At 34.6% G+C, this 15,273-nt stretch overlaps 1 protein-coding gene across 2 annotated transcripts in view; it reads left to right on the plus strand.

Annotated features, from left to right (window-relative positions):
- Nucleotides 1–15,273, plus strand: part of LOC148605307 (uncharacterized) — a 60,232-nt gene that overhangs the window by 12,136 nt on the left and 32,823 nt on the right. Inside the window, exons 2-3 of one of the 2 annotated variants that reach the window (XM_088551196.1) lie at nucleotides 8,080–8,316; nucleotides 8,693–10,196. The exons of the other annotated variant lie outside the window; for it this stretch is intronic. Coding sequence (XP_088407322.1) covers nucleotides 8,080–8,316; nucleotides 8,693–8,946 — 491 coding nt within the window. The 3' untranslated portion in view covers nucleotides 8,947–10,196. Of the gene's footprint in view, nucleotides 1–8,079; nucleotides 8,317–8,692; nucleotides 10,197–15,273 lie in introns of those variants that run through there. 2 annotated transcript variants of the gene reach the window in all.

Consider the following 15,273-nt stretch of genomic DNA (forward strand, 5'->3'; position numbering starts at 1 on the left):
ATGTTTTAACGTTTACTTCAGCATAATTTGTATTTTTTTTATTTCATAACTATATTAGTTATAAATGATAATAAGTAAAGAGACCACTTGATTATATTAAGAAATGATTAATTGTTAGTTTATTTGTCATGTTTTTATTGTCTTTAAATAATCAATTTATTGAGGGATTACAATAATCCAAAGCATATACAAACAAACAAACAAACATATACAATACACGTGCTCATGTTCGATGCAAATTATTTGTCGTTCCCTCCGCGGGACTCGAACTCGTACTGCTGTGACATCTATGGCAACACCGCCTGCACGAAGTCCAGCGCCATAGATGTCACAGCAGTACGAGTTCGAATTATTTGCATCGCAAATTTGACAGTTCTAACATCGTTGTGAATTTTTCAGACCTTGCAATATATATATATATATATATATATATATAGAGAGAGAGAGAGAGAGAGAGAGAGAGAGAGAGAGAGAGAGAGAGAGAGAGAGAGGGGGGGGGGGAGTCAAGCCTCCATGCATTTGTTTTCAATTGAAGATAACATAAACTTTATTGTTTCATAATTAGCAGTTGTAGGAAGAGCAAACGTCTTGCACGGCCTTCCTTCAATTGTAGCATACCACAAATTTATCAACTTAAGTAAATGATGTTTATGCATGTGACAAACGGAAGTGGACAAAAAGTCATAAAATAGGACTTTCTGATATTAAAAAAATAATAATAAATATTAGCTATTCATTGTATTTATATTTATATAAGCAATATACTTTAAATATTAGAAATTCAATTTCTACTTTTAAATACCATTTGATTTTAATTTCTGATATTTATTTATTTCTAACAAGAAATTAATTTTTAATAATAGAAAATGAAATATGAATATGAGAAAATAATTTTAAATATTAAAAATTAAATATTAGAAGTTCAAGCTCTAATCAAAAGAAAAATCGTTTTCTAAAAATAAAATTTGTGTTAATTTCTAATATAAGAATTTATTTTAATTTCTTATATTATTTTTAATAAGATATTGATTTTTAATAATAAAAAAAAATGGACTTTAAAAACTAAAAAAATGGTTTTTAATATTAAAAAGACTGCTGAAGTTGAAATGTAAGAAAATGTTCATTCATTCATGTTCATCTTTAAAAGAATGGACCTTTGTCCTCTACGTTTTGGAGGTAAAAACGAGCGCTAAATTCCGATTTTTGTGGCGGGGACTAACAAGTGTTTGAAAATTATTTAGTTCAAGCTTGAATCTCATTTGGCACATCTTTTTGGCATTCTGAATAATTAAATGTTCACTAAGCCTGTGTGTATTGTTATATAGACCAGGTCGAAGATTTCATTACTTTAATCGGTACTGTTCAATCCAACCGACAAGATTAAGAGTAACAGAAGAAAAATAGTATTGACTGTTATGAAGTGCTAGGATAGTCATTTACGCTTCAGATAGTCCGAATTCCCTATGAACCTACAATGTAACACTCCTATTGAAATGTTGGATTGAGACCAGAATGATGTGCTCTCTATTAAGGCTGTATTTCTGCAGTACTGCGGAGTGCTGCACATCATATGTTGGGTTTACCATGTAAAATGAATGTGGTATCAGCATACTGGAAAAGGATTCCGGAATCCTACTAGATAGAACACAATCGTTAGAAGCACTTGTAGTACGATACTCTGCAGTACCAAAATAATCAAACTTTTTGTACCACAAATCATTCTGACCCCAACCCAACAGATCAATATCCAAATAATGCCGGATCAGAGGAAATAATTTGGACTAGATGTCTCTTCAAATACCAATGCATCCTATAACAGGGCATCTTTTAATATTGCAAAGCTTGCAGGAAGGAAAAATCACTTATAATTAACCTTTCCAATACTTCATTAAATCAAATATAATTACTTTATAATATGAATTTATACTATGCCTATTAGGGATGGAACTACATGAAGTTGTAATGAACCTCATGTTTATACAAGTTGAAAGACTAAGAGTCACACATTCAAATCTGGCTACTTCTCTAGATCTGTTAAATACATGTACATGTATTATATTTCAATGCATTTGCCAAAACAGATGACCACATGTAATACCTATTCACAGAACTTTGTTGATGTCTGGTGATCTAAACCAAAGGTGATTATTGTAATTATAATGTGTAATACAACTGCCTTGATCTGGCAATCACAAACATTTCTGACAGAAAAAAAATTGAGCCACTCACGTTTTACATCCCTTATGCGCGCACACACACACACACACAAACACCTGGCAATCACAAACATTTCTGACAGAACAATTTTGAGCCACTCAACGTTTCAGACCCCTCACGCACTCACACACACACACACACACGTATATATATATCGAAATTAACTATAATAATTTATTTAGAGACTTGAAAAGTGGTGAAATCTTGTATTTACAGGTAATTTATCAGGTACATTTAAAGGCAAAGCCTCCGTTATATATAAGATTCCCTAAGATATTCGGCAAATTTTGTATATGACTTGTAGTAAGTTATCTTGTTGCATGCCACCTCATAATGTACGATGTTTGTGTATAAAGGATGTCTTATGGAAAGCAGGTTCACATGCATTTTAATTGCTGTGACAGAAAGGAATAATTTCGAATAAACATCAGAGCACTTCTAAACACACAGGATTTCTTAAACAAATTATTACATGTGAAAATCAACCGACTTCTTAAAATGACATTAGATGAAATTATAAGCAGAAAACTTCATTTGCAATAAACAAACTAAGGTGATGGTCATTATTTGTACATTTCGTTGTACATTGAAGATACAGAGCAATCAAGGGAACCACGATTCTAGCAGAAATCTAAAGAAAGCAACCAAAGGACAAAGACTAGACAGGGAAAACAGACAGACACACACACAAAATAGAAATAACCAAAATAACACGTACGAAGCAACAAAAGTAAATGAGCTCTACTAAAGTCTGGAAGCATGGACCAGGGGCACCTCTAGGATAAGCACCCTATGGTTTCCTGGAAACACCCACCGAGTTGTTCATTAAATTTCAAGTCAGGGGTAGACGGAAGAGCAAAGGAAAACTAAGACACGGTGAACAAATTCGTCTCATGGTGCAGATGGATACACCGTCACGACCCACAAGTTCATGATGACGACCATAAAACTTCTGTAGTGATAACTTCAATCTTGTTGCAACATAACCCAAGATCCTAATTATAAGATGTGTAGAACGGAACGAAAGGAATAACGTATGAGTGATAAGAAAATTTCAAAAGCAGGTGCTAAAGGGATGTTGCCAGAGATGAAAGGAAAGTTGACAATACGGTACGAAAAGTCATGGCGTTTGGCTGATGCAGGTGTACTTGTAACTCATCAATAAGTTCTCTACTGACTGCTGTATTAAGAAGCATGTGATTTTATTGCCGAATAAATGAGATGAAAATAGAAATGAAAGACTCCAGAAGTTGAAAAATACATGCAGTGGAAATCAGTTCATCAAATATTTAGATGTGTGATGCCTTTCACGAAAAAAAGATTCGAGGAAATGCTTTAAAACTAGCTAGCTCCCTATAATATCACACGCATTTGTACCAGCCCATTTACATTTCTCTGTATTTATTTTGATTAAAATTTTGTAATTTGAAAATGCAGGTTTACTTTGCACTTCATGACTTATACGGGTATATCAATCATATCATTTTATTTCATAAATACATGAAATAACGGAGAAATTAAAGCTATCCTCAATATCATATATATTCCAATTGGAATTTTTATCTTCAACTTGAGAATTATATCTTCTAATTGGAAAAGTACACTTCCCATTGGAAATAAAAAATTCCCTTGGGAAAAACTTATTTTCCCATTGGAAAAATATCACTAATTGGAAGAAATTTTCGCCAATGGGAATTTTTTTTCCTATGGGAAGAAATTTTTCCCATGGGAGCACTCGTTCTCCAAATGGAAAATATGACATTCCAATTGGAAAACTGGTTTTCTAATTGGAAAGTGATATTCCAATTGGAAATTAATTTTTCCTATTGGAATTAATTTTCCTATTTTTTTTCTTTTTTTCAAAATTTAAAGAATATTTTTACTATCTTCACAATGAAAATATTATATTTGTTTTTTTTTTTCAATTTAATTCCGTACAGTTTGCTATAAAATATAATATGTTATCTCTAAAAATTTCTATGCTTTTATGTGTCAGGTTATCAATCTTCCAGTTAGTTAATTAATCATATCAGTATGCAACCTAATATCGTATGTCTTAAAACATTCAAAATTTTATTTCAAAAGTTTTCAATCTCAGTTTCAATGAAGCAATTTGAAATGCATTAGAAGTACCCGCATAAAGACAATAATGTAAAAACAAATTATTACGAAATTATCCAATGATACATAAATAATATGAAATAAAATGCAAAGTCCGTCGTGGGTTTGTTCTGTTCTATAGTTTTATGATACTGGAAAAAAGTAAAAGTTTTCAAAACTCATCTCCAAAATGATGTAGTCAAAAAACCAATATATTACTATTGCGGATCATGCTTCGTCTTCAGTGTAGCGAGCTAAATGAAGATCTTTTAAAAAAAAACATTATTCCATCCCCATTATACCAATGCGGCGAAATAGAATCTGCGAACCACTTCTTACTCTTTTGTCCATTATATCAATCGTTTAGAAGACAACATATCTCAGCACTCCAACTTCCTGATCAACTGACTTCAAATCTTCTCCTGTTTGGATCAGATGAGATGTCTGATGAGTATAATGTTGAAATGTTTACCAAGGTTCAAAACTTTTTGCTACAGAGCAAACGCTTCAAATCACAACCTAAATTACACAGTTACTAGTTTGAATAATTTTAGAAATTCCTTACGTCCAGAGTAAATACATAGGGTATTAAGTACCAATCTCTTCGCTTTGCACCAAACTCACCAAATGCACGTTATAAGCACTAGAGCACTACTTCCTTGAGCTATGCTATATGATATAATTATTATTCATGACTTCAGGAGACGGATTGATATAAGACTTTATCACTAATACTGTATACCGAATTCAACTTCCGAGATAATTTGTTGCAAAATCATGGTGCTATGACTGTAAGGTCCCGTGCAGGTCCGGGTGTTAAAAGAATAGGCCTGCAGCAGCGCTAAGCTTGTCGTAAAAGGCGACTAAATAGTGCTCAGAACCCTAACCGGGGCTAGGGCGCTCTGCCCACAGAGCAACTGGGATGTGTGCCCCAGGTGGTGGAATGGGGTACCCCTGGCGTGTTACATGCTGGGGTTGTCAGGCTATAATACGGAAAACCTGACCGCAAACCATAGTGTGCACCGTGTTGGGAAAGATGCCACGTTCCTCGCACGTTAAGGAACCCTACTGTGGTATTCTCCCGGAGTAGGAACCATAGGGCTCCGTCACAGGAGGCTAAATTGCCCGACCCTACCCACCTCTCCCTATTTCCAGTGGCAATCAAAATTCTCGACCCCATTGTCCTTGTGTCCCATCCCTTTTTCATTTCATCATCATTTCATGTTCATTTTATCAACAATATCATGTTCATCGTCTGAATATAGCTGAAATACTGCTGCTCGGACGTTAAACCCCAACAAACAAACAAACAATATGACTGTAAGAAAGAAAAAAATAAATTATATACTGCTATGGTTTTCCCGCCATTTACATTTCCGAGTTTTCTACCGATATCATTGGACCGAGCGTATTCTGGATTAAAATTATTTCTCCACCCTGTATGGTAAAATTAAGATTTTGTCATGTTCGCTAAATATGTTTAACATCACCAGAAGATGGTAAAATTTACATTGAATATTTCGGATAACTGATATACTTCTTCAGCACAAAACTCTTAAAACTTTATATGAGCATAAAACTAACAAAGTTCAAGATCAAAACAGATTCAGAAGCTGAATCACGGACGCTGTGGGTGATTGTACCTTTATCAAAGGCACACATAAGCAAATGATAAGGAGCCTGAATGAAAATAACAAAGGGGGTCTTTTTTATCAAAATTAAAAATAAAAATTAACTGTGGAAAACAATTTAAAAAAGTCAAATATAGTAGTACGGCGTATGCATGTAGTGCTGTACCAGCCTTAGACCAAGACCTAAAAATGAATATTTTTTCTCGTTTATTCCATCTGGAGAAGTTGTTTGTAATTTCTTCATCTAAAAGCTTTCCCGAGACATTCTTTTACATTTTGACCAGTTTTTATGTTCTATGATCGTAACAACAATGTCGTGGAGTTCCTTCTGGGTGTGTCCAGCGAATCTAAGATGGCAACTTAGAGGGAGGTCTGGTTTGCATTTGTAGTCACTGCGATGACTGCGATGACCATTCATACGTCTGTTGAAAGGTTAGTCTGTTTCGCCAACGTACTGCATACCATATCAACACTGGAGAAAGTATATAGTATTTTCGGTTTCGCAAGTCACGTCGCAAAAGATGGCAAATTCCTTTCCAGCTTTCAAACGTTTTGATGTACAGTATCTCGGTACAGGTCTTACATCTTTTATCTCCACATGGTCGACACTGGCCCGTTGTATTTTGTTTGGGCTGAGATGAAGTCTCTGCTCTTACTAGGGCATCTCTTAGGCTCCTAGGTCTACGGAATGCCAGGACCGGGCCCCAGGAAAGAGCTTGGAGAGCTTAGGATGTTTTTGAATGTCTTCCCAATTTGAATGCAGTAGCTGCGAGAGTTTCCCAAAGGCTGGATGGTATGTAAGCACAAAAGGAACCCTTTTGTTCGTTTTCTTAGGTTTGTACTCGAGGAGATCTTTACGGCTGATGTTGTTGGCACGTTCAAATCCCCGATCTATATCTGTATATTTATAGCCACGCGATACCAAATGACCACGGAGTTCATCTAAACGTTTGTTGGTGGCATCGTCAGATGAGCAAATGCGCCGAATTCGAAGTGCCTGGCTGTATGGTATGCTTTTAGTACAATGTTTTGGATGAAAACTATTGGGAGATAAATATTGGTGACTATCAGTTGGTTTGCTGTGAAGATCCATGGACATTTCCCCGTCTTTTACAAACGTAGTAATATCCAAATATATATATACACTCCTTGAGACGTTTATGTTTCCCGCACGCACGATACCCAAACGCACGCTAAACGCTCACCAAACGCACGATAAACGAACGCTCCCAACATGCGTTTAAACGCGCGATAAACGAACTCTCCTAGAGTGCGTTTAAACGCACGATAGACGAACGTTCATATCGTGCGTTTAAACGCACGATAGACGAACGAAGAAAAATAATAATATTGACATATAATGCAGATAGAAAAAATAGAAAATAAAATTATTGAAATTATCTAAAAATTATAATAGAAAAAATATATAAATAACAGTTAAATCAAGGAAATAATCAATTGAAAGTACAAAAAAAAAACGGACGCCTCTCTCGTGCGTTTGCACGAACGCAAAACGATGTGTAAATGAACGATTAAACGATGCAAGAACGCTAAAATGGGAAACGTGAATGTCTCAAGGAGTGTATATATATCAATGCTTTTCCAAAGGCCTTTGAAAACAGGAAAAATTACTAATATCTGAGAATATTTTAACTGCTCGTGGCATTATAAGATTTGAAGACTTTGATTTGAGTTATCATAGAAATTTTTGGAAAAACTTTTCAGACGGGTCTGAACTGATCTCCACTAGAGACCCGATGTAAATATATTCAAATGGACCAGGTGATAGCCAACCTCCGGCTGTTTTATATATACATGCCAAATACCAAAAACAATTCAGCTTAAGAGACGAATCTTGGCATGAAAAAAATATTCTGGTCCCCACTTATAAATAAACAAAATTGAATTTCCTGGTCCCAAGATTCGCCTGCACAATATAATGAAAATAAAAAAAATATAGCAGTATGTGCATAATTTCCAGATTTGCATTTTTTGTAATTAAATATTAATATATGTAGTTAGCACCACCCCACAACCAACCCTCCCCATCCATCTCCCTAGAATCAAATGCATGGTCTTTTTCTTAATCCATAGGTTCGTCTCAGTACGTTATGGTTCAAGTTTATTTCAGAATGCATCACGTGTACTGATGTTGAGATTTCAAGTTCTGCTATACCAAAGGAGATACAACCATTACTCGGCATTCTTGAATCACAATACCGGGTACCCAACTGCAAAAGAGCAACGCAACCATCTACCCGGATAACACGGGACACATGTCCTGCTACAGAGTTACAACGAGTCAGTAGATGTGGGAGAACGTCTGGAAAACTTAACATAAAGATATCGCTTTTGATAACAAGTTTTGGTAAGATTTTAAAACTTGTGAGTCGACGAAGTCATTATCATCGAAGCTACTTTGTGTATAAACAGAAACGAAAATAAAAACCATATAAGAATAATGGTTTGATTTAAAGAGGTGTAAGGTGATCATTCACAAAGAATATTTTGAGCAAAGGGCGGGAGTGGGGGTTGGGGGTTGGAAGAAATTTGAAATAAAAAGTAAAGATCAAAATTTTCCTCAAATTAGTCAAAAGAGGCAGGATATCGATTTTACATTGTCATAAAATTTTAAATTGTTTTTTTTAATTAAAAAAAACAATACGCCGGATAGATGATTTTATCCTACTATCCTTACAAATCAAATGATTGCTTCATTAGATGTTTTGTGTCTGTCATTTCAGATCTTCAAGTCAATGTGTATCACAGAGGATGTTTTAGCGTAGAAAGAACCCTGGAACCAAAATGCTACCAAGATCTAAGTGTCGTTAATGAGCACCTGGAGTTCCTTAATGTTTTTAAGGACATACTTACAGGGTCAACACTTGGTGATTTCAACGGAGAGTTCTGCATTGACGGTCCACGTGGGAAGGGAAATAAGCCAAGTTCAGTGTTTAGTGTTGTAGTTATCGTTCTTTTCTTTGCTCTGTACATATAGAACAGTTCTATTGTATTTAATGTATGAATCTTTCGCCAATACTGAGGAAACGACCATTTTTTATTATTTTAATTGTTTTTCATTTTCTTATTCAACATAAAATCTCAACCATCCTCCTCCCCCTAGTAAAAATGGTTGGTTCCTGACATGAAAAATGTTCTTTTTATATTTGTTACATACATGTACATGTATACAAGCAACTCTTTTAGACAAGAGAAAAATTATTTCTCACTCTGTTGAAAGATTTACCGCGTTTTTGTGCATACTTACCACGTTTAATGAGATTCAGTACAAATGAGTATGCATCTAAAGGTACCCTTAAGAACATGCAGTTCTAGATCCAGCTCTTATGATAGTTCTAGCAGATCCAGCTTTACGACAGAGATAGCTGTTATGACAGGCAGGTCTAGCTTAACGAGAACAATTCTACCAGTCGAGTCCCTCTGTTAGAACAGTTCTACTGGTAGAGCCAGTCTATTACATGTAGAACAGTTCTACTAGTAGAGTCGGCTCTGTTAGAACTGTCAAAAGAGCTGATTAAGAACTGTTCTAACTCTGTCATAGAAGTGTTCTTCTGGCAGTTGTAAGACAGTTTTGTGACAGGTTAGAACTGATCTCATCTGTACACAAAAGGAAGATCCATAGATTTTCAGAAAGAGGCGTAGGTTAAATCGAGGGCCGAAATTTGGCCTAATGAAATATGGGAACATTTTTTATTAGATTGACTTTTGCGCATTAATCAAAATAATACTAGTATTCAAAAATCTATTTTATTAGGGTGGCCTTTCTCCACCTCCCCCACCCCATCCCTCACTGAATCTGCCATGCAATGCATATGGAAGCTGTCTTGAAAGTGAAAGAGTAATCAAAGGAACCAAGATTCGAGCAGTAATCAAAAGAATACATTCCAAAGCTGACGACTAAACAGGGAAATAGACACATAAATTATCATGAAATAACAGAAATAAAATAATAACAACAACAAACAAACACGTACAAACAAAATTACAAGTAATTGAGCAACCCAGACTCTACTAAAAACTGGGAGCAAGGACCAGGTGCACTGGTAGGGTAAACGGTCTCTGCTTTCCTAGAAACACCCGCCGAGTAAATAATTGACTGAAAATAATCTGTTTGAAGAGCCTGAAAACTTCAAGATTTGTAATGTTTGTCCTTCTACTGATTATGTATTAAATGTAGTTCATGGTATCTGTAACGAGCAAGAATAAAGTTCACATTCATTATTACAACTTGTGCTTATTATTAAAGCCCACCAGTTTTATAAGTCTCATTCAGTGCTGAAAAATGACGAAAAAAAACAACAAAAGTGTTTGAGTAAACCAGACTCTACTAAAAACTTGGAATCATTGGGAATTATTGATTTCTGCAATCATTTTTTTTTTACGTAATATTGCCATGTATGATATATAACAAAAACTTGTATTTTTTCCACGTTTTGATAAGACATCATATTTTGCTATCATTAGTTTATTTCTAGTCAGTTTTCTATTCGACCCGAAAACAAGAGGCTCATGGTTTCTTTCCTGATAGCGTGCTAGCCTCGAGTGCGGGAGGTCAGGTCTCCGATCCCCGGGTTTGTTATACAATTGTTAGTCACTGCTTTTCCGCTTAGCATACAACATGTAGGACAGAGGTTGGATAGGAATCTGTATGGTGTGTCTGCGTAGGATAATACGACTACTTGCGGACTGTTGTTTGCATTATGTGTTACATACATGTATGTAGCAAACTATTGACCATTGTGTAAGCCCATCATATGCTGAAAAACAATGCCTAGTTTTCTGCTTCCCTGGTCTCATTGCCTGACAAATACACTATCATACGAATAATAATTTCTTGTTGATGTTGATGTATTAATGAAACTGAACATGGTTGTACCAACAACAAAAAACACCAAAAACCTTATTGTTAGTCTTAAATTGTCTTTATACATATATCTGCGCATTTAATCATAACTAATGTCTTGTCATTGCCCCTACGGGCCCATGATTGATAAAATAAAATATATTGAACCTTGAACTTTATAAAGAAGACACAACATGTTGGTTTAGTGAAAACAGGGTAATTTCCGATTGTGAAATACCTGCCATAGGACGTTAAACCATAATCAATCAACCAATCTCTTTTGAACTATTTTGTAGTGAAGCATTATTATATTGAGTTCAATTGTAATTATGTTAAATATTTTTCCGATGCAGTCGGTATAATTTCGCTTTTTACCCTTAACCATAAAGACGCTCTTCCATGGAAACGCAAATCACCTGATCACAATTCTGTTTCCAAATTGGCCAAATACTGATAACTTAGTGGCGTTCAAAAACACTGTATCGAAAATCAAAATTGTGTTCCATGTGTTATTTCCTGAATGAAATGTAGAAAATTATAAGTAAAAGGAGCAAATTTTACTGCGTCGGCTATCTTTTTTTTAAAGATAGTACTTGTTTATCTTTTCTGTCAAAAAGATAAAGCTGATGTGTGACCAAATACTTTTGAGAAATCAAAACTGAACATTGGAAAATGGTTTGATACTACATTTACATGAATTCCACTTACAAAATTTCAAATCCCAGTTTATTTAGTAATATGTTTTTAAAGATACGTGCCTCTAACAAATAAACATAAGCGGTGCGTTTCCTCCATGCTGAGTATATGTGTGTAGCGAAATTTGTCAGGGGTCCCGTGTGAGGGATGTGGCTAAGCATCCAGTTTGAATAAGAATTTACAGTTAGAGTTCAAGTTAAGTACAATGATTTTCTAATGATATATGCATTTCCGGATGATCTTTCAATTATCTCTGTACACAAGAACCGGATTGTATAATGAAAATATGGGGCTATTTTACAGATGTAGTAATCATGGATTTCGGTAAAGTATTTGATAAAGTCAGTCACAATCTACTCACTTTTCAGCTTAAAAACTACATGTATGGTACGTACACAAGGCGTAACTAATTAATGAATACATAGCTTACTATCTAATTTTACCTGAGCAATTGTCATCGAGGGTGAAACATCTGGCTATGTTGACGTTCAGTCAGGGGTATCCCAGTGTTCTGTACTGGGACCCAGTTTCTTTTTATCTTATATTAATGATATGCCAATACGCCTAAATTCAACAAAACGTTTATTCGCCGATGATCTAGAAGTTAAATCTAACAGCAACTGTATGATATAGATAAACTAGTAGAATGGGAGCAAAAATGGCACATGGCATTCAATCCTGACAAATGTAAATTAAATGTTCTTTCATTTGTTAGTAACAAAAACCCTGTAAATACATGGCAATACACTTGAACATGTGTATTAAGCTAAATATCTTAGTTTTCTATCCAATCTGACCTTAAATGGCACAGTCACGTGAACAACATATGCAATAAAGCCACCAATACATTAAGCATCCTAAAAAGAAATTTAAACATCAGTTCCACCAAAGTAAAAATGTAATGGAGCAGGCATATAAATCGCTAGTCAGGCTATTACGAGAATATGGCTGCTCTGTATGGGATGAATACACTATAGATTACATAAACAAAATAGTAATAATACAAAGGCGTGCAGTTAGGTCTGTGACTAACACGTATCACAATACATCTATTGTCTCAAACATGGTACAGCGTCTAAATTGTAGAAGCCTCATTCTGTAGCTCATAGAATTCAGACACATAATAAATAGGGTTATATAAAATTAATTATCCCCTAGATGCAATCATTAACTTCCACCTCTCAGACAATACAGAAACATACACTTTGGCTTCTGTCTTCTGGCTATACCAACATTTTTAAATTTCATATTCTGGCTATTCCAACATGGAAATAATAGAATGATGTTTTTACAATATAAAGTGTTGTTATAATAATTAACCCCTAATTAGATTTATAGGTAAAGTCGAAAAATATTTCAACTTTATGTTGGAATTAAAAGTTGATTTCTGACTATATTGAAGATGTTAATCATTATAGTGATAATTGTACCTGATTTTTAGAAGATATAAACATTTTTGTGAAATGTTTCTTTATTTAGTTTAAGTATTTAAATTTAATTCTTAAATGTCGTAATTAGTTTAAAACAGATAATCAATGATTTCTCCAAACAATTTTGATTACATTTGATTACAATGTATTAATATCAAACTCACTAACGTGATAATCCTCCCCCACTTCATCATTTGATAACATGCACCTTTCGACGTGATTTGGAAGGGGTTATACAAAAGGAACATCATACATGCAATAAAGAGTATGAGAGAGTTGAATCCAATCTCATTAGTTTATTAAGGGGTAATAAAGATTCTGTGAAAGTTTCATTCAATTCCATTCTGTGGTGTGGGAGGAGTAAGAGACAGGTCCCTTTTTTTAGGATCTAGAATATCAGACTGACTACCCTCAAGATGTTTGTTTTGTTTGTTGGGATTTAACGTCCGAGCAGCAATATTTCACCTATATTCAGACAATGAACATGAAATGGATGATAAAATGGACATGAAATAAAAAAAAAAAGGATGGGTCACAAGGATAATAGGGTCGACAAATTTTGACTGCCACTGGAAAAATGGGGGATGGGTAAGGTCGGGCAATTTAGCCTCCTGAGGCGGAGCGCAAAGGTTCCTACTCCTATCGAATATCACAGCAGGGTTCTTTAACGTGCGAGGAACGTGGCATCTTTCCCAACACGGTGCACCACTATGGTTTGCGGTCAGGTTTTCCGTATTATAGCCTGACAACCCCAGCATGTAACACGCCAGGGGTACCCCATTTCACCACCTGGGGCACACATCCCAGTTGCTCTGTGGGCAGAGCGCCTAGCCCCCGGCTAGGTTTCTGAGCACTATTTAGTCGCCTTGTACGACAAGCTTAGCGCTGCTGCAGGCCTATTCTTTTAACACCCGGAACTGCACGGGGCGACTACACTACCCTCAAGAGAAAGAACCATCAAATCAGTGTGTTAACCGATCAGTGTAGTAGAGTATGCAGATGCAGCTTAATCTAGAACATGCTGAATATTAATATGATGATGATAATGTACTTTTTTTGCTTTTTAACATATCACTTGTTTTCAGTAAAGTGCATTTTATGATGCTTTACAAGTTTGTTTGAGTTCAATTGATAGAAATGCATGGATTAATGCATGTATTAATAAAGTACATATTTAAAACTATTGTCATTTTTCTTTAAAAAGAGAATCACCTGTATTTTCCTCATACCAATTAAAAATGTTACAGTATAAACAAATTTAATCCTTTGTTTACAAAAACATTGTGGCTACTCTAACATAGAATTCTTACTTATTACATGTAAAATTCAAAATGTTGGAATAGCCAGAATAAACCAAGTCAGACAACATTGCAATCTGTCTTTACAAGAACCATCAAATAGTATACCAGTCAACATTGCTATGAGTGACGGTTACAAGACGGACAACATTGAAATCTTTCTTTACAAAAACCATCAAATAGTATACCAGTTATCACTGTTATTAGTTATTCAAAACAGCCATTTCAACTTACACTTACAGACAAAAATGAGTCATAAAACATCTCCTTATGTACATAGTTTTAAACTGACTCTAACTTATTGTTAAAATTTAAGCTCACTAGTTTAATTTAGTAACTTGTAAATAGCATGCGCAGAGAAAAGTAACAGTATCTTCAGTAGATTGTAGTTGTTCAGAAGATTGTAGAAGTAAAACTAAAAGTATTGGATAAATATTAAACAATCCCTAAAAACACTGGAATGTCTGAGAAAAGGATACCGTTACACAAAAAAGATGTGAAGATAACGCGGGAAAGATAGGTATATAATGTAAAAATTAGACAAAAAATTGATATGTTGTCGCTTATTTTGTATGCCCATAATGCTATTTGTGTTTGTTTATTTTATAAAGGCATGCGCTGCGAATTTTAGATGTTAGTATAGATTACATTAAAAAAAAGTAATATTCGTCTAGTATAAAAGAAATTGGAACATTCGTACAGGATTGTTTAGCCGATAATAATCCCAAGTTTCGAGCTGAATGCATTTTTTTTATTCTTTACGAGACGAATACTATTTTTATTCGGCAATATTATCAATACAATATTTTATTTTGAAAAAAATGCATTACATTAAGTATGAATCAGACAGTGGGTGAAACATCGTATAAAAAAAAATCCATTTTGAAAGTTTAATTTAACTAATTGCACCATCAGTCTAAAGGAAAAAAGCCAAGATTTTCCATATCACTTTGGTAAATTGAGTTATAATTTCATTAAACTGCAGTGAAAATGAACATTAAAAGAGCAGATAACTCTGTCAAAAACTTCATTTTTCT

Source organism: Perna viridis, chromosome 10 (genome assembly GCF_037379345.1).
Source record: "Perna viridis isolate PV_CMFRI_1.1 ecotype Kerala chromosome 10, ASM3737934v1, whole genome shotgun sequence".
NCBI lineage: Eukaryota > Metazoa > Mollusca > Bivalvia > Mytilida > Mytilidae > Perna > Perna viridis.